Source organism: Notechis scutatus, chromosome 6 (genome assembly GCF_049901735.1).
Source record: "Notechis scutatus isolate UNSWTSFEM ecotype Mainland chromosome 6, rNotScu1.2, whole genome shotgun sequence".
Lineage (NCBI taxonomy): Eukaryota > Metazoa > Chordata > Lepidosauria > Squamata > Elapidae > Notechis > Notechis scutatus.
Genome location: NC_142014.1, coordinates 83,410,323 through 83,427,941, shown reverse-complemented (window position 1 = coordinate 83,427,941; position 17,619 = coordinate 83,410,323). Strand labels below are relative to the sequence as shown.

Below are 17,619 nucleotides of genomic sequence, written 5' to 3'. Positions count from 1 at the left end.
CCAGGGGGGCTTTTTGTTTCGCTCCATTGTGGGCTGCTCGGTCTCATTTTGCAGAGCTTCGAATGTTTCCTTTGCAAAGGAACCTGGTTGCACAGGGGCCTAACCCCCCTCCCCAGGAACAGCCCCTGCTGGGGAGGGGAATCGGCACCAAGCGATGGTTTGAGAAACATTTTTCCTATCAAACAAAGACTCCAACCCTTTTCTCCTGAGAAGACAACCAGTAAATCCTTCCACACCAGCCTGGGTTTCCTTGACCTAATTCCCTGCTGGCATCTTCTCCCCACCTCTCCACCAGGGGAGCCCCAGAAGCAGCCGGGGGTCTGGAAAGTGCAAAGGGGGTTGAAGGTGAACGACCACCCTCTGCTGCCCCCTCGCCCACAGGGAGAACGGTGGGCAGCTGTGTGGCTTGACTGGCCCAGCCGAGGCCAGGGGCTGAGCCCAAATTCAGCGGCTGCCTTCCCACCAGAGCTGGCAGGGGGGCTGAGGATCAGTGGGGGGCAGCACCCTTCCCTGCCCTTCCTCCTCCCTTCCGGCCATGGGGGGCACTGACCTCCATTAAGGGCATGTCACCCCTCCGTCCCCCAGATGCTTCCAATTAAGGACAAGGAGATTCCCACTGGGCTGTGCTAGCAGATTCTATAGTTTGGGTCCAAAAAAAAAAGGGTGGGGGTGGGGGAATCCCCTTGACTCTCACAGGATCCGGATGCTGCCTTTGAGTTGGTCTTGCAGGCTTTTGTTTTCTTCCAAGGCCTAAACGGAGCCATTGTCCTCTTTCCTCCGCAGAGCGACCGTCTCCCTTGCACGCCTGTCTCCAGGATGGACCCTGCAGGGACATCCAGAGCAGCCAAGGGCCGGCTGTGTCCCAGGCCCCTTGCAAGCCCCCACTTTTCGATGCCGAGGGCAACAGCCAGGGTCTGCAGAGAGGCCCCCCTACGGGGGAGGATTATAACATGAACGTCGTCTCCAGTGAGGTCGGCCTGCAGCCTCCTCCCGCCTTGGCCAGCGCAGCATCTGGGAAGCCTCCGGAAGCTCGGAGCAGCCCTCTGCCCCTCAGTTCGGCCTCCCAGCCCCACAGCCGCAGCCCTCACGGGTCCCCTGCCACAGAGAACTACTGTGCCCAGTTTCAGAGGGATGCTGTGGTGTGCCAGGAGAAAGAGGAGAGAGCCGGCTCGGCTGGGGACCCAGCAGGGCACAGATCCCCCATGGGTGGGGTCTCTCAGGACGAGCCTACCAAGCCCCCAGGGATGGAGCGCCTGGAGAGTCCCTAGAACCCCAGGCAAGCCCCGTACGAGAAGCGGCTGCCCCCTGAGCTCCGAGGGAGAGGGCAGTTTGCGAGGGCTGCCCTCTGCCTCCTCCGATACCACATCTCCCTCCTCGGACCCCGGCATAGAGGCCGATCTCACCAGCCGGACCTCCAAGGCCTTCTCCTCCCGCATCCAGCACAGCGAGGACCTCAGCTCCCCCAGCTCCGACTCCGATGTGGAGCGGGAAATCGAGGCAGCCTTTGCGTCTAACGGGAGCCGCTTGGCTAGCAACATGATCTCCAGCATCTCCGAAACGGAGCTGGACGTGAGCAGCGAGAGCAGCAGTGGCCGTTCCTCCCACTTGACCAATTCCATCGAGGAGGCCAGCTCCCCGGGCTCTGAGGCCGACCTGGATGCGGACCTGGACGCCCCGGGCGTGATGGGCCTGAAGGATGCCCTCCTGCTGGATGCCAAGAAGGAAGAGGAGGGCACGCGGCTGCCCACAGAGGAGAGCCTGGCCCCCCTCAAAATAGAGGAGTTCTACGAAGACCCCTCGGTGCCCGTCGACCAGATGGAGCTTCCTCCTTCGAGCTGCCTGGAGCTGGAGATCAACCCCGACCACAGTCTGGAAAGCCTGCGGCGGTCCTTCTACCTGCCGGTGGGGCGTCAGCTCCTGCGCGATGGGGCGGAAGAGGAAGGGAACAGCGAGTACGATTCTGAATCGGACTCGGAGTCGGAACCCGACCTGAGTGAGGATTCGGACTCTCCGTGGCTGCTCAGCAACCTGGTGAACAAAATGATCTCGGAGGGCTCCTATCCCATCAAGTGTGCCGATGAATGCTTCCCGGCTGCTCCCTCCCTCTCTGACACCATTTCTCCGGCCTCCGACTTGGAGCCAGAGATGCCCAGCGAGGCCCTGAATGACGCCCAGCCCCGCTCCCAGCAGAGCATCGAGCTGGTGGACATGGAGACGCTGCGCTGCTCGCTGCAGGGGGCTGAGGAGGAGATGCCACTGGGGGCCCAGCCTGCAGTGGAGAAGGGCCCTCAGGTGGGCCACATGGGGCCCTACCTGCTCATGAGCAACTCCACCCATGACGTCATCGCGCCCGTCTTCCCAGGGCGGCCCTACTCTGGCTGCTGCCTCAACCCTGTTGCCACCAAAACCTTCCCCCCCAGGGAGCCCCCTGGCAAGGCTGACCCAGCTACAGAGGAAGAGGAGGAGGAGGAAGAGGAGGGGGCCATCGATGGGGACCTGGACTCGGGCATCTTGGAGGACAACGATATGATCGACGACATCCGGTTAGAACCCAAGGAAGGCCTGGATGTCTCCACCGCCAAGACCAACCGCTGCTTCAGCCTCTCCTACTCTCCCGAGGAGGACGCAGTATCCTGCCTGGGCAGCCTGAAAGGGTCCCCTTTCGGCCAGGAGCTTCCCTCCCGCCACCCGCGGTGATACTGGACGACTCCCTGGCCTACGACTCGGTCAAGTACACCCTGGTGGTGGACGAGAACACCCAGCTGGAGCTGGTCAGCCTCCGGCGATGCACTTCAGTGCTGAGCGATGACAGCGAGCTGTTCCGTGCCTGCGATGCCACCGACCCGGAGGATGCTGGAAGTGACTTTGGGGAAGGGCTGGGGGCTCCTGACGGGTGCAGCTCCTCCTCAGAGGACTCCTCCCCGGAGGCCGACCTCCACTTCTCCAAGAAGTTCCTGAACGTCTTTGTCAACAGCACCTCGCGCTCCTCCAGTGAGTGATGGGGAAACGGGTGGGGGTGGGGGTGGGGAGGGAAGGGGAGGGAGGGGTGGGGGGAGGCAAGGCTTTGGAGGTGACCAGAACGGCCGCTGTAGCATTCAGCCCCCTTCCGGGCCTTTTGGAGAGTCCTCTACTTACAACTATCCCCTTAGTGACAGTTCACAGTTACAACTTCATTGAAAAAAGTGACTTATGACCGTTTCCCCCACTTATGACCGTTGTTTGGCAGCTGATATGGCCATTGTTTGGCAACTCATATATATGATGACGTTTAGGGAGTTTGCTAGCTAGCAGTCACTTTTGTGACTGCTGGCTAGCAAACTCAATGGGGAAGCCAGAGTCAACAACCGTGTCGCTAACTGAAAAACAGCAATGATTCCCTTTGGGCAAGGAAGGTCGTAAGGTCGTAAAACGGGGCTTAACAAATGTCTCACTCAGCAACAGAAACTCAATTGTGGTCATAAGTCGAGGACTGTCTGTACTTTTCTTGGTCCCCCAAATCCCAACCTTTGCTGTCTCCTCCAACTTACTTTGCTGGCTGAGCCGGAGCCTCCTGCTGCCCCTGCGTGGTGGGCTTTTGTCCTCCGGGAGGTTGGGGGCCTCCCCCTGCCCTGGCTGGCCCCCCACCCCGCTTTGAGCAGCCAGACTGCCCCCCCCCCCAGTCCCCTCTGATCCAGCTTCCCCAGCGATGCCTTCTCTGCCCCCAGGCACCGAGTCCTTCGGTCTCTTCTCTTGCATGGTGAACGGAGAGGAGCGAGAACAGACGCACCGAGCCGTGTTCAGGTGAGCTGGGGCAGGAGACCCACCTGGGGGGCTGATCCAGGGCTGGGGGGGAAGGCAGAAGCCCCCAGGTCTTTCCTGTTTTGGGGGGACCTTCAACTGCCGGCTGAGTTGGGCCGCTATCAGTCTGCATCTCCTTTAAGAGGTCTTCATGCTCCACGCAAAAATGGGGCAAAATGGGTCAGTGTTCAATGTCCACGGAGATTCTCCATCATCCAGGTGTCCCAGGTGCTTTTTCCAAAAGGCACCTGGACTTCCTTGGTTTTTCCTTGAAGATGTTTCGCTTCTCATCCGAGGAGCTTCTTCAGTTCTAGCTTCCGTTCTTCAGCTAGAACTGAAGAAGCTTCTTGAATGAGAAGCGAAACGTTTTCAAGGAGAAAAACCCCAAGAAAGTCCAGGTGCCTTTTGGGGAAAAAGCACCTTTGGGAGTGCTAGTGGCCATGGCTGTCGGCCAGGGGCAGAGAGGAGCAGAGGGGCAGCTGCCCCCCAGAAGGAAGCTCCTGAAATGCCCCCCCGGTCTGCTCTCTCTCCCAGGTTCATCCCTCGCCACGAAGACGAGCTGGAACTGGACGTGGACGACCCCATCCTGGTGGAGCTGGAAGAGGACGACTACTGGTACCGGGGCTACAACATGCGCACGGGGGAGCGTGGCATTTTCCCGGCCTTCTATGCCCATGAGGTGGTGAGCCAGGCCAGGGACGTGGCAGGTACGCTGCAGGTGACGGGGAGGACGGAGGGGGAGAACCTGCCTCTCTTGCTTGGGAGCTGCTCACTGTCTGCCTGGCAGAGTTGCAGCAACCCAAGGAGCCCCGGAGGGCCCACTGGGCAGGGGGGTGTTGAGGTAATTCCCCGTTAGGAGAATGAGCGCATATAGGGAGACGTAGTGAGAGTAATGTTGAATAATACACAAACAGCACACAGATACACTGTACAGTAAATGTAGGTTTTTACTTCCAGTAAAGGTTTAAGCAAAGTTCAAACAAGCAGTCCAAGTCATTCACAGGTAAAGCAGTCAGTGTTCAGTTCAGGGATAATCCAAATATCAAAGTCCAGTATTAAAAAACAGTTCAGTAACAGACTTACATCAAATACAAGAATAACAGTCAATTAGGAGGAACGGCAATACTCTCCAACAGAAGGAAACAGAGACTCACTCACACTCTCTTCTGAGACTAAAACAACCCAGGTTTCTGGCTCCGTCTTATGGCCATTTGAGAAACCACACCCAATTACAGTTTTAGCATTTTCTTAAAGACATAGTATTAAAATGTTTATCCTAGTTTATATATTTCCAACCCAAATAACTGTTAGGTGACTTACATTCCTCACATTCTCCCCTTTGGGTAGGACAATATATACAACCTTACATTCTAAGTCCATAATCCTCGCAGCAAGCCTTATGCTTTATAGAGCCTTGGGCCTTTGTAAAATGATCTGCTATATTGTTTTCTGACATTTTACTTTGCACACATTGTCTCACATTTAAATATTTTAAATCTGTGTGTTTCGTTCTTGTCTTAACAGCAATATTTGAAGCCATCTGTATTGCTGATTGGTTATCTTCATAAACAACAATAGAATCTGTTACATCAATTCCCATGTCAATCAATAATTGCTTATAACAAACTAAATCTGTACATAGTAAAGACAAACATGAGAATTCAGCCTCCATTGTTGACAAACTTAGATATTTCTGTCTAATAGACCTCCATCCAATCAATGCTTTTCCCAATAATACAACAGTACCCGATGTAGATTTACGTGTATTTATGTCCGTAGCAAAACTTGCATCAGCATATGCAGTTAAACTCAGTTCATCTTTAGGCTCCAAGTACAATGCATAGTGCATTGTTTGTTTCAGATATCTTAACACACGCTTAGCAGCTTGCCAGTGCCTTTCAGTCGGCTCAGCATTAAATCTCGCTAATTGATTAACACTGTATACTATATCTGGCCTTGACCAATTACTGAGATAAGATAAATTACCAATCAAGGACTGAATAAATGTTCTTATCAAAAATAGGACTTTGAACATCACTATGGCTAAACTCCTGGCTCATCGGTGTTTTAGCCGGTTTACAAAGTTCCATTTTAAAACTTTTTAGTAATTGGTTAATTTTATCAGCTTGTGAGATTTTGTATCCTCCCCTAGTTCTATCTATCTTTAAACCAAGATATTGTTTGATTTCTCCTAACTCTTTTATCTTAAATTTCTTTTCTAACAGTGAGATTATTTTAGTAGCTTCTTGTTCAGTTTTGGTGAGTAATGCTATGTCATCAGTAAATAATAGCAACAATGAAATTATACCATTACTTTCCCTTTTGAACAAACATGGATCAGCCATGCCAGCTACAAAGCCTATCTTAGTTAATTCTTTAACTATACATTGGTTCCACTTATATCCTGATTGCTTCAAACCATAAAGACTCTTTTTCAATTTCCAGAAATCAGTTGTATTATCATCTTTTATACCTAATGGTTTCTTTAAATAAATAGTGTGTTGCAAAGGTGCATGCAGATATGCCGTTTCTACATCCAAATGATTTATAATGTATTTCTCCTTAGCTGCCCACACTAATGCTGCCCTTAATGTAGTAGCCTTCAGACTCGGTGCAAACACCTCATCATAGTCATTTGCTGTCTGATTGAACCCTTGTGCTAATAACCTGGCTTTATGGGTAACAGTCCCATCTACACCTGTCTTTAGCTCATATATATCCATTTACATCCTATGGCATGTTTACCTGGTGGTAACTTAATATTTTTGTATACCTCCAACTTTTTTAATAATTCCAGTTCCTTATCCATTGCTTCCTGCCAAGCAGCCTGATCCTTAGCAGGATACAGTTTCAGTTCACTATAGTTACTTGGAACTGTATTCACTTGGCATACAACACTAGCCTGATATCTATCAGTTGGTTATGTTACTCGAGTTGAACATCTTGATAATACAGGGCTTACTGGTGGGCTTTCTTGTGCCACCTGCTCCTGTTCTTCTATCTCCTCCTGTGCCTGTTCTACTTCCTCCTGTTCTTCCTCTTTAATGGCTATTCGTGGTTTACTTATTTCATCTTTAGGGACTGTTTGGGTGTCAATAATAATATCATTGCTGGATTCCTGTTCCAGTTTATCCCACCCAACATGCTCAAGAAATTTTGCACTAGCACTACAATAAACATGAACTGTGCCTTGATCCCAAAATCTAAACGATCTATGGTTGGCCTCATAACCCACAAAAAATAACTTCCTGGCTCTATGTTGCCCTTTCAGTCTTACTTGTGAGGGAATATGCACCCATGCTGGAGCTCCAAATGTGTGTAGGTAACTTAAATTTGGTTTTCTGCCATGCCAACGAGTGAATGGCAATTCTCCAGTTGTTGTGTTAACTACATTGTTTAACACATGATTGCTACACATTATGGCCTCACCCCACAGTGTTTCAGGCAAACCTGAATCAGATAACATAGTGCGAGCCATGGCTTGTAATGTTTGTCCTCTTTGTTCCACAAACAAGTTATGTTGTGGTCTGTAAGGTGCAGAACGTTATGCTCAACACCAGCCAATTTCAACATAGTTTGGAATCTTTTGTTAACAAACTCAGTCCCATTATCAGTGACTAAAGTAATGACTTTACTTTTCATTTTTCTCTCAGCAAACGTTAGCCAGTTAAAGAAATGTTGGAATGTTTCTGTTTTGTTTTTCATAAGATAGCAGAAACCATATCGTGAGTAATGGTCCATAATATTCAAAATATAACAGGCACCTCCTAAACTTGTTTTTTTAGGACCAATTATGTCAGCAAACACAACCTCTAAAGGTTCCTTGGTCTTAAACCCATTTAGTCTGTTTGCTGGAGTAACCTTACTCTTTTCTTGACTACAAGCATTACAGTTTAAATACTTGCTACAGGGTTTCAATTTTACTCCCTCTGACAATTCAACAGTTTGTTTGAGCATTTTGAAATTAATGTGCCCCAGATGTCTATGCAGTAAGTGTATACATTCATCATGTGGCTTAACATTGTTATAAACTGAGTTAGCCATCTGCAACTGGTCATCATGTATCACATATAAATCATTCTCTAAATTAGCAGTAACAGTTTTACCCTCTTTTTCTATTATACAGTTATGTCCCCTAAAGCAGGGGTCCCCAACCACGGTCCGCGGACCGGTACCGTCCGTGGAACAAGTCCTACCGGGCCGCTGGTTTGCTGGGCGCCGCCATCTTTTTTGATGAAAAAGTGCTTCCGGTGAGCTTTTCCGGGTAGAAAGCTCACTGGAAGCACTTTTTCATCAAAAATGATGGTGGCGAAAAGCTCACCAGAAGCACTGGCGCCGCCATCTTTTTGATGAAAAGTGCTTCGGTGAGGTCACGGAAGCACTTTTTCATCAAAAAGATGGCGGCGCCCAGCTAATGCCGGTACCGGGCGCGCCATAAAAAAGGTTGGGGATACCGGGCGCGGCATAAGAAAGGTTGGGGGTCACTGCCCTAAAGGTTACTACATAACCAAGATTAACTAAAACCCCTACTGATAACAAATTAAATTTCAGTTTAGGTACATATAACATAGTTAAATGTTCGTTTATACAAGAACAATATGCAGTACCTTCACCAGAAGCTTTGATCTTCCATCCATTTGCCAATGATACGTGTTGTTTACTCATAGACATCTTTACAAACCTTTCCTTATCTTTAGTAATGCATTGTGATGCTCCACTATCAACAACCCACAAATCATGATTTACAGTTGAATTGCTAGACATAGCTAAACTAACATTTTTCTTAGCCTTCTGGTGTTTACCTAGTATTCTGTTGTTTTCCCTTCTTACAGAATCTAGCTATATGTCCTCTAGCCCAGGGTCCCCAACCGCCGGTCCGCGGACCGTGCACGAACTCAGCGGAACAAGCCTTACCGGGCCGCTGGTTGCTGGCGCCGCCATCTTTTTTGGTAAAAAAGCAATTTTTAAATCAAAAAGATGGCGGCGCCAGCGCTTTCGTGAGCTTTTCCGGGTAGAAAGCCATTTCTACCCGAAAAAGCTCACGGCCATGCAAACGCCGCCATTTTTTTGACGAAAATCGCTCGTGACATCACCGGAAGTGATTTTTCGTAAAAAAAAATGGCGGCGCCCAGCTGACGCCGGAACCGGGCCGCAGCGTCGAAAAGGTTGGGGATCCCTGCTCTAGCCCCACAAGAAAAACATTTCCTAACAGTATAGGCAGTTGAAGACAAATCCTCTTCTTGTGGTTGTTCCTTCCTCAGTTGGTCCCTATCCAGCCGTCTTCTTGCCTCTTCTAACAACCTTCCGGTTATGTCAGTCAATGTCAGTTTATCTCTGGGCAGGACTTCCAGTGAAGATACGTAATCATCATAACTTTCATCCAACGAGGACAGAATGATGTAAACTTGATGCAGCTCTGAAAATATCAGTTCCTTTTCATGTAGCTCTTGAAAAGTTCTTTTCATGAAGTTCAAATGAGCTAACATATCTCCACCTTTCAGAAGATGTGCTCTAAACAGTTTACGTGTAAGATGTATGTGTGCACCTACACTGTCACGAACATAAATCCTCTTCAAATTCTCCCAACACCTAGCAGCAGACTCTTCTCCACGAATATGGACTAGCTGCTGGTCACTCAGTGTTAGTCCAATTATACAAAGAGCTCGTTCGTTGCTCTGTTTAAAGTCAGCAAGCTTCTTGGCATCATCCTCATTTTCTGGATCCCAAGCATTTACATCCAGTGGATCTTGAACTACATTCCATAAACCTTCTCTACGCAGAGATAGACTGCACTTCATAGACCAGGAAACATAGTTTGTTCCATCCAACCGGGTTATCAGTGATAGACTTGTTGAAGTGTCTTGTGCCATCTTTACCAGGACAGTAAACCACAATTAAACAGTAAACAGCTGTCTGTATACAGTACTGTGCATTCACACTAACTCTCAGTTATCTGAGCCTGGTATGGCCTGGGCCCATAACCAGTATTGAGGTAATTCCCCATTAGGAGAATGAGCGCATACAGGGAGACGTATTGAGAGTGGTGAAGAATAATACACAAACAGCACACAGATACACTGTACGGTAAATGTAGGTTTTTACTTCCAGTAAAGGTTTAAGCAAAGTTCAAACAAGCAGTCCAAGTCATTCACAGGTAAGGCAGTCAGTGTGTTCAGTTCAGGGATAATCCAAATATCAAAGTCCAGCATTAAAAAACAGTTCAGTAACACAGGGATCCCCAACCTTTTTGACGCCGCGCCCGGTTCCGACATCAGCTGGGCGCCGCGCCGGTAATCAACTGGCGCGCCCATCTTTTATGACGAAACAGCGCTTCGGTGGCGTCACCGAGCGCTGTTTCGTCATAAAAGATGGTGGCGCCAGCGCTTCTGGTGAGCTTTTTCGGTAGAAATGGCTTTCACCGGAAAGCTCACGAAGCTGGCGCCGCCATCTTTTATGACGAAACAGCGCTCCGGTGAGCTTTCCAAAAAGATGGCGGCGCCCAGCAACCAGCGGCCCGGTAAGGCTTGTTCAGCGCCCGGTACCGGTCCGCGGACCGGCGGTTGGGGACCCCTGCAGTAACAGACTTACATCAAATACAAGAATAACAGTCAATTAGAGGAACGGCAATACTCTCCAACAGAAGGAAACAGAGACTCACTCACACTCTCTTCTGAGACTAAAACAACCCAGGTTTCTGGCTCCATCTTATGGCCATTTGAGAAACCACACCCAATTGCAGTTTTAGCATTTTCTTAAAGACATAGTATTAAAATGTCTATCCTAGTTTATATATTTCCAACCCAAATAACTGTTAGGTGACTTACATTCCTAACGGGGGTGGGGGTGGGGGTGGGGCGTGTCTTGCTTGGCCTCTGCTTGGGCTTAGCTGGCTGGCTGGGAGGAGGAAGCAGCTCTGTGGGGTCTGTGGGAAGATGCTCCTACTGGATGCTGAGGTCCAGAAGGGGGGAGGGGGTTGAGACAAGAGAGCCTGGCAGGTTGGCCATCCCAGCTCCATGGCAGACCTTACACACACACACACACACACACACACACACACAGAGCTATGAGATGGCAAGAGTCTCCTGCCTTGAGTCCTGACCACAAGGACCAGCCATATCGACCCAAGGTGATCCGTCCCACTGGTCATTCTGGCCAGGTCCTGCTTAACAGCATTAACAGAGTCAGAAGGGACCTTGGAGGTCTTCTAGTCCAACCCCCTGCTCAAGCAGGAGACCCTGCACCATGCCAGACCAATGGCTGTCCAGTCTCTTCTTAACAACAGCCAGTGAGGAAGCACCCACAACTTCTGGTGGCAAAGCTGTTCCACTGGCTAATTGTCCTCTCTGTTGGGAAATTCCTCCTTAGTTCTAAGTTGCTTCTCTCCTCGATCAGTTTCCATCCGTTGCTTCTTGTCCTGCTGCCTTCAGGGGCTTTGGAGAACAGCTTGACTGCCTCTTCTTTGGGGCGGCCCCTGAGATCTTGGAAGGCTGCTATCCTGTCCCCCCCAGTCCTTCCTTTCTTTAGTCTAGCCAAACCCAGTTCCTGCAGCTGTTCTTCCTCTGTTTTAGTCTCCAGGCCTTTGATCATCTTAGTTATTCTTCTTTGAACTTTTTCCAAAGTCTCAACATCTTTTTTTTGTAATGTGGTGACCAAAATTGGTTGCATTATTCCAGGTGTGGCCTCACTAGGGTTTTATAAAGCGGTACAAACACTTCACGTGGTTGTGATTCTATGCCTCTCTGTCTACACAACCCAGGACTGTATTTGCCGTTTTGGCTCATATTTAAGTACCAAATCCGTAGTTTTGGCACGTTCAGTTCCTTGTGACGTGAGATGGAAACGGAGCTCTCTCCCGCAAGGCCTTTGCAGCCAAAAAAAAGCAGCCTTGCAAAGCAGGATGGAGACTTGGGGGAGGGAGCGGGGCTGGGGACCTGCCCCTCTTTCAGTTGGTGCCCCAAAGGAGAGGAAGAGGGTAGAACCTGGCCCAAAAGAGAGAGGGGTCCCGTAGCCCCTGCCAGAGACGTCCTGGGCTTCCTGCCAGACTCATCCCCGTTTTGGGTGTGGCCCTCCATCAGGGGTGTGTGTGTGTGTGTGTGTGCCAGAGTTGGGGGAAGGGTCTCTGCAGCGGTGACTGTGGGCATTCCTCGCAGGGCTGAAGCGGAACCCCTGCTGGGTGGAGCACTTCAATGTGCAGTTCCTGGGCTCGGTGGAGGTGCCCTACCACCAGGGCAACGGCATCCTGTGCGCAGCCATGCAGAAGGGTGAGTCAGGTGCTGAGGGGTGCTGTCCAGGCTGCCTTAGCGGGGCTGGGCCTGCACAACCCTAAGCGGGAGTCAGTGCAGCGCAACAGCCACATTCCCAGCAGCCGTCTTCCGACTTTTTAAGTCTTATTTATTCCGTATGGGGGTTACAGAGCACGGCGTTGGGGCATAAAATTCACAAGAACAGCATGTAAAATGTGTATCAAACTCCAAAACCCCATTAGGCTGAATGTCTCTGGAGAGTCTCCGTCATCCAGGTCACGGCTGCTCCAAAGGTCCTTCTCCAAAAGGCAACTGGGCTTTCTTAAGTTTTTTTTTTCTTGGAAAACGTTTCGCTTCTCATTCAAAAAGCTTCCTCAGTTCTGAAGAACCGAAGTACTTCTCCAGAAGTGAAGAAGCTTCTTGGGTAAGAAGTGAAATGTCTTCAAGAACCCAAGAATGTTCACTTGCCTTTTGAATGAGTCCCTTTGGGATTACAGTGAATTATTTTTAAAAAGGCCCAATAGTAAGGATGAATTAAATTATAAGTAAAATAAAAGTATGTAGGAGCAGTTACTAGAGTGGCTAAGCCTATGGCCGGATCTTCAGATTGCTTAGCCATTGGGCAGCACTGCCCTCGAGATAATGTCCCAGCAGGGTACCTTCTGGGGGGGGCCTTCTGCCGCAATGCGATGTAACGTTTGTGGGATGTTCCCACGGTGCCCGTCACTATGACCAGCCAACCTTTGTATTGCCAATATTGGCAGTAACTGCCGTGGTTGCTCTGGATCTGGTCGAGTTCTGTCCAGTCTTTGCTCCTTGGGAGACCAGGGCCAGAGGGGTCTGGGGCTGGGTCAGACTCCCATTTTATTTTTATTTTTATTTTATTTGTTTGTCAGACATGTACCAGATAACAAGGATCAGTAGGGACATAAGCCAGGGGAGTAAATACAGATAAATGAGGAGAGTGGGACAGGGACGGTGGCCACCCTGGTGCGCTTATGCACGCCCCCTTGAAGGACCTCTTAGGAATGGGGGGAGGTCCACGGTAGACAGTTTGAGGTTGAAGCTGAGAGGGGTTGAGGCTGTAACCACAGAGTCAGGTCGGGGCATTCCAGATGTTGACCCCTTTGTGGCTGAAGTCGTATTTTCCACAGTCGAGTTTGGAGCGGTTGTTTGCCCGTGTTTTATTTTGGTTGAAGCTTCTTCATTTGAAACCTGGCTAGAAGTGGCCCATTCCTGGCGCCGGGCTCCTCCCAATGTCCGAACCTTCTCTGGCCAATTTCTCTCCAGTCTTCGTGTGTAGATACTGACCCCTTGGCCTCCCCTGCCTGCCAGTCCTTTTCCAAGGCTGGCGGTCTCCTTCCAGCCCAGGCGATGGCTTGCTGGAGGCCCTGGGCCGAGCCCAGCCTGGAAGGAGCCCTTGCGTGGTGCTTAACACGGGTGCTCCCACGTTAGCCTCCCCCAGCGAATAGGCGTAGGCTCCCCTGTGTGTGAGTCCCGCGGGGAAGGGTCTCCCGGGCAGGGCTGAGCCCCGCTCTGCCCCTCTCTGCAGATTGCCACCACCCGGAAGCTGACCGTCCACCTGAGGCCTCCGTCCACCTGTGACCTGGAAATCAGCCTGCAAGGCATCAAACTCATCCTGACCGTCAATGAATACAGTCAGGACGAAGAGGTGAGGGTCTGCCGTGGGGGAGGGGAAGGGGAGGGGGCCGTTGGGAAGGGAGAGGTGGGGCTGCCCCCAAGGAGGAGCCAGCCTTGGGCAGCTGCAGACTCCACTCTACCTGGCTGCCACGTGCAGAAGCTCTCGGCTCACCTGTGAGAATATACATCTGGGGGGGGGGGGGGTATCAAGGGTCGGGGGAAGCGAATGATGTATTTTAGTATCGGCTGGCTGTCAGGACTCCAACAAATCCACCCCGGTTCAAATCCTGTCTCTAGCCACATCTCTCAGAGTCAAAAAGATTGATTTATTAGGAGGGGCCATGTTGGCGTTGGCTGGATGCAGCCGACACTAAAAGACACCATTCCTTTCCACCTTGACCCTGGTCTCCCCCGATGCCTATTCTCCAATGGGCCACATCCATAGCCAAGAGTCATTCATCATGCTCTCCAGTCATAATAATCACCCTGGGCTGCCAGGGTGATTATCTAGGCACTCAAAATGCACTTTTTCCCTCAAAATGCACTTTCCCCCTTTCCCACACCTTTTTTCTGGCATCTGAAAAGATCAAAGGGGAATCTTTTTAGTTGACACAGAGTCCCTGCGGGCCGAGTTCAGCTGGACTGGTGGGTCTCCTGGGTCGTGCAAACTCGGTCTGGCCCCACCGAAATGTTGGTTAGCTTGTTAACCGTGGGAAGCCTGGGGGTCCAAGGCCAGCAGGGCTTGGCAGGGAGGTTGGCACAGCATTGTGCTCCGTCTGGTGGGAAGGTGGGGTCAGACTTAGGGCGACGCCCGACATCTTCCCATCGCCCAGCCCTCGCCCAGTTCCCTGGAGAGGAGGAGGGGGTGGCCGCCAGCTGCTCTTTGCCCTCCCCATGGGCGGCCTGGATTCCCCTCTCTCTGCCAGCTCTTTCTGCCCCAGAGGCAACGGGCAGAGGCAGCGCTGGGTCCAGAATCTCGGGGACCATTTTGAAGCCTCTCGGGCACAGCTGGCTCTCTTGCTGGGGTGGGGGGCAACGCCCATGCCAAGCTCCACAGATCGTGGGGGGATGTGAAAGGCCCTCCTGCTCAGGGCTGGGCAGGGGTGGCTGGCATGGCTGCCTCCTCGCTGCCTCCTTCCTACCTTCCTCCTAGATGGAGCGCTGCAGCCATTTCTTCCAGATGAAGAACGTCTCCTTCTGCGGTTGCCACCCCCGCAATAGTTGGTAAGTGGCTCCTTCTTCAGGGGTGCCCACTTGGGATGGCACAGGCTGCCCTGGCAGTTTCTGCCCCCACGGAGGGAAGGGCACCAGTGGTGGTGGGGGCTCTTTCTTTGCAGATGGGCCTCTGGAGCCCTCTTGGGGGTCTGCTCGCTCTGTGGCAGTTGCTGGCCCCGCTGAGGTCAGCCAAGGCTCTGTGGTGGGCAAGGTGGGCAATGGCAAAGCCACACGAACTGGTGCTGCTGGTGCCAGGATGGGTTTGAGACTCTGGTGCCGTACGGCCTCTGACACTCTGCAGAACCAAGGGGGCAGCCTTGGCACTGGCCAGTGAGCCAGGCTCTTTGGGCAAACGCGCCAGCCGGCCTTCTTCCTTCTTTCCTTGCCCGGCCCTCCCCAGCTCGACAGGGGTGCCCTTTGCCCCTCCCCCCGGCAGCCCTGCGACCAGGGGCTGCTCTGCCCTCTTGGCCTCACCGCTGCTTCTCCCGCAGCTATTTTGGCTTCATCACCAAGCACCCCGTCCTGAGTCGCTTCGCCTGCCACGTCTTCGTTTCGCAGGAGTCCATGCGGCCCGTGGCCGAGTGTGTCGGGTAAGTGGCCCTGGAGGCTGCTGCAGCTACGTCGGTGCCACCCAAGGAGGCGGAGGGCGGCCAAAGCAGCAGCCAGAACCCCAACTCCGCAGGGCAGAGCAACCCTTTGGGCTGGGGGGAGCCCAAGTCACAGCTGGGAGGACCCGAATTGGCCAGGTGGTGGCCGAAGTGGCAGGGCCAAGCGCCAGCCCCACCGCCCCCAGTCTCAGCCTGCCATGAAGGCAGAAGGATGGCCCACCAGCAATTGTGCCCCCTCCCCTCCTTTGCTGGAGTGCTGGGGGGGCAGGAGGGGGGTGAACGCCCCTAAAGATCCAGCTGTGCCCCTCTAGAGGGGTGAGGCAGGGTCCCCCTGGGCGTGCAGAGCGATCTGTCCATCTGGTTCGGATGGCACCAATTCCGTTCCTTGCGCCCCGCGTCCCCTCAGCCCGTCTTTGCCCAAAGGGGGGCCTCAGCCAGGGAGGGGTCCGCATAGCAACAGGCCCAGCCCCTCCCAGGGCACCCGATGGCACAGGGGCAGCCCCACATAACCTGGGGCACTGCTGGGCCCTGGCCTGAGCTGAGCACCACCCCAAGGGCTCCACCTGGTGGGGGAGGAAGGGAGTGCCGTGGGGGGACCCTCCGTGGCTCCTGTGCAGCCGCATGTTTCTCCTCAGTGGGGGTGGTGGGAGTTTGGTCTCTAGGGCCCTGGACAGGTGCCTGCCTGGGGGAGGGGGGCTCTCCCCATCGTCTTGGGGGAGGGGAGGTGTATCTGGCCTCCTCCCCCAGGGGTGCTACTAACTCAGCTCTTCCTCCTCTTTTAGCCGCGCCTTTCAGGAATACTACCAGGAGCATCTTGAGTTTGCTTGCCCCACAGAAGACATATACCTGGAGTAGGACGTGAGCTGGAGGGCAGCCCCTCCCCCCACCCCCCAGTTTCACGCCCCCCAGAGAGACGGACCCAGAAGCAGCCTGAGTCCTGCCAGGCGGCCGAGCCCACAACTTCCCTGCACGAGGTGGCCCTGGCCCTGGGGGCTTCTGGGGCCCAGGACGGCCTGGTGGGCCTCTTGCCCTCTCTCCCCCTTTCCCAATTCCCCAGCCCCCACAACGTCCCAACGTGGCCAGGGAGCAGCCAGGGGAGCAGCCTCTCAGAGGGTGCTTGGTAGGGAGGAAATGGGGGGCAGAGGAGGGGGGCGGTAGGACCCTGAGATGGACTAGCTTTCCTGCTTGTTTTTTGGGGGCGGGGGGCTTCCCAGAATGACGGCCTTTGTATGAGGTCCCTTGTTTGGGCTGGAAGGAAGGCTGGGAGGGAGGGGCACGCATGGAGGGGCCCCTCCCTCGAAGAAGGCTTGCCTGGGGAAAGGGCTTCCGCCTGCCAGCCGCCCCCCAGCCTCCCTTCATCCCTTCTGGTGGGGGAGGGGAAGGGCGCTCTGTGCCTCCCCATCCTGCTCCCTGCTCTGCCTGGCCTGCCTGCTCTGGCTGCCCCCTCCTCAATCCTGGTTTTTAGGAAGGGGGCTCCTCCCTCACCTGCCCCCCACGCATATCTTCCTGCTAATTCTCACCTGCCAGGGGCACAGCTGAGTTGGGGGAGTGCAAGATAGAAACCCCCCATGTTGCATGGCAGCCGGGAGCCCAAAGGGCATTTCTCCAGGCAGCTCCTTGGCGGAAGTGGGGAAATGGGGAGGGGGTCCCCCTGTGTGTGCGGGGGGAGTGGAGGGCTCCTCCTTTCCCACTTCTGGTGCGGGGGAAGGAGATGAGCAACGACTATTCCACGCATCACCATTTGCAGAGAACCCAGGACCCCCAGTTCTCTTTGCTGAGCCCCCCGGCACTGGCAGAGGGTCAGCCTGGCTGCAGGCCCCTCGGGAGACCCCCGCCCAGTTCACTGCCCCCCACTGTGCCTGGTGAACGCACCCGCTTGCCCGCCCGCCCGCCTGGACCCGGTGCCAGCTGAGCGATTCGTGGCCTCCGCTCTCTGTCCATGTAGCGATGATGATATTTATCCTCCGTAACCCCCCACCAGGAGCAGAGCCTCGTACAGATCAGGCGGGGACCCCCTGCCTGCTCACTGCCTGCTCACCAGTCGGACTTTCAATAAAATATATGCTTGGTGTCACCACGTGTGAATGCGGCGTGTGGGGGGAGCTCCGGCAAGTGTTGGTGGGCAAACAGGCGGC

General features: G+C 53.1%; 1 protein-coding gene across 1 annotated transcript in view; it reads left to right on the top strand.

Moving 5' to 3' along the window:
- The window catches only part of MAPK8IP2 (mitogen-activated protein kinase 8 interacting protein 2), a 39,911-nt gene extending 22,359 nt beyond the window's left edge, over window positions 1-17,552 (top strand). The window contains 10 exon segments of the mRNA XM_087969023.1: window positions 784-1,234; window positions 1,236-2,677; window positions 2,680-2,991; window positions 3,705-3,780; window positions 4,312-4,484; window positions 11,928-12,037; window positions 13,573-13,692; window positions 14,815-14,885; window positions 15,368-15,466; window positions 16,267-17,552. Coding sequence (XP_087825149.1) covers window positions 784-1,234; window positions 1,236-2,677; window positions 2,680-2,991; window positions 3,705-3,780; window positions 4,312-4,484; window positions 11,928-12,037; window positions 13,573-13,692; window positions 14,815-14,885; window positions 15,368-15,466; window positions 16,267-16,339 — 2,927 coding nt within the window. The 3' untranslated portion in view covers window positions 16,340-17,552.
- Window positions 17,553-17,619: the final 67 nt, after the last annotated feature.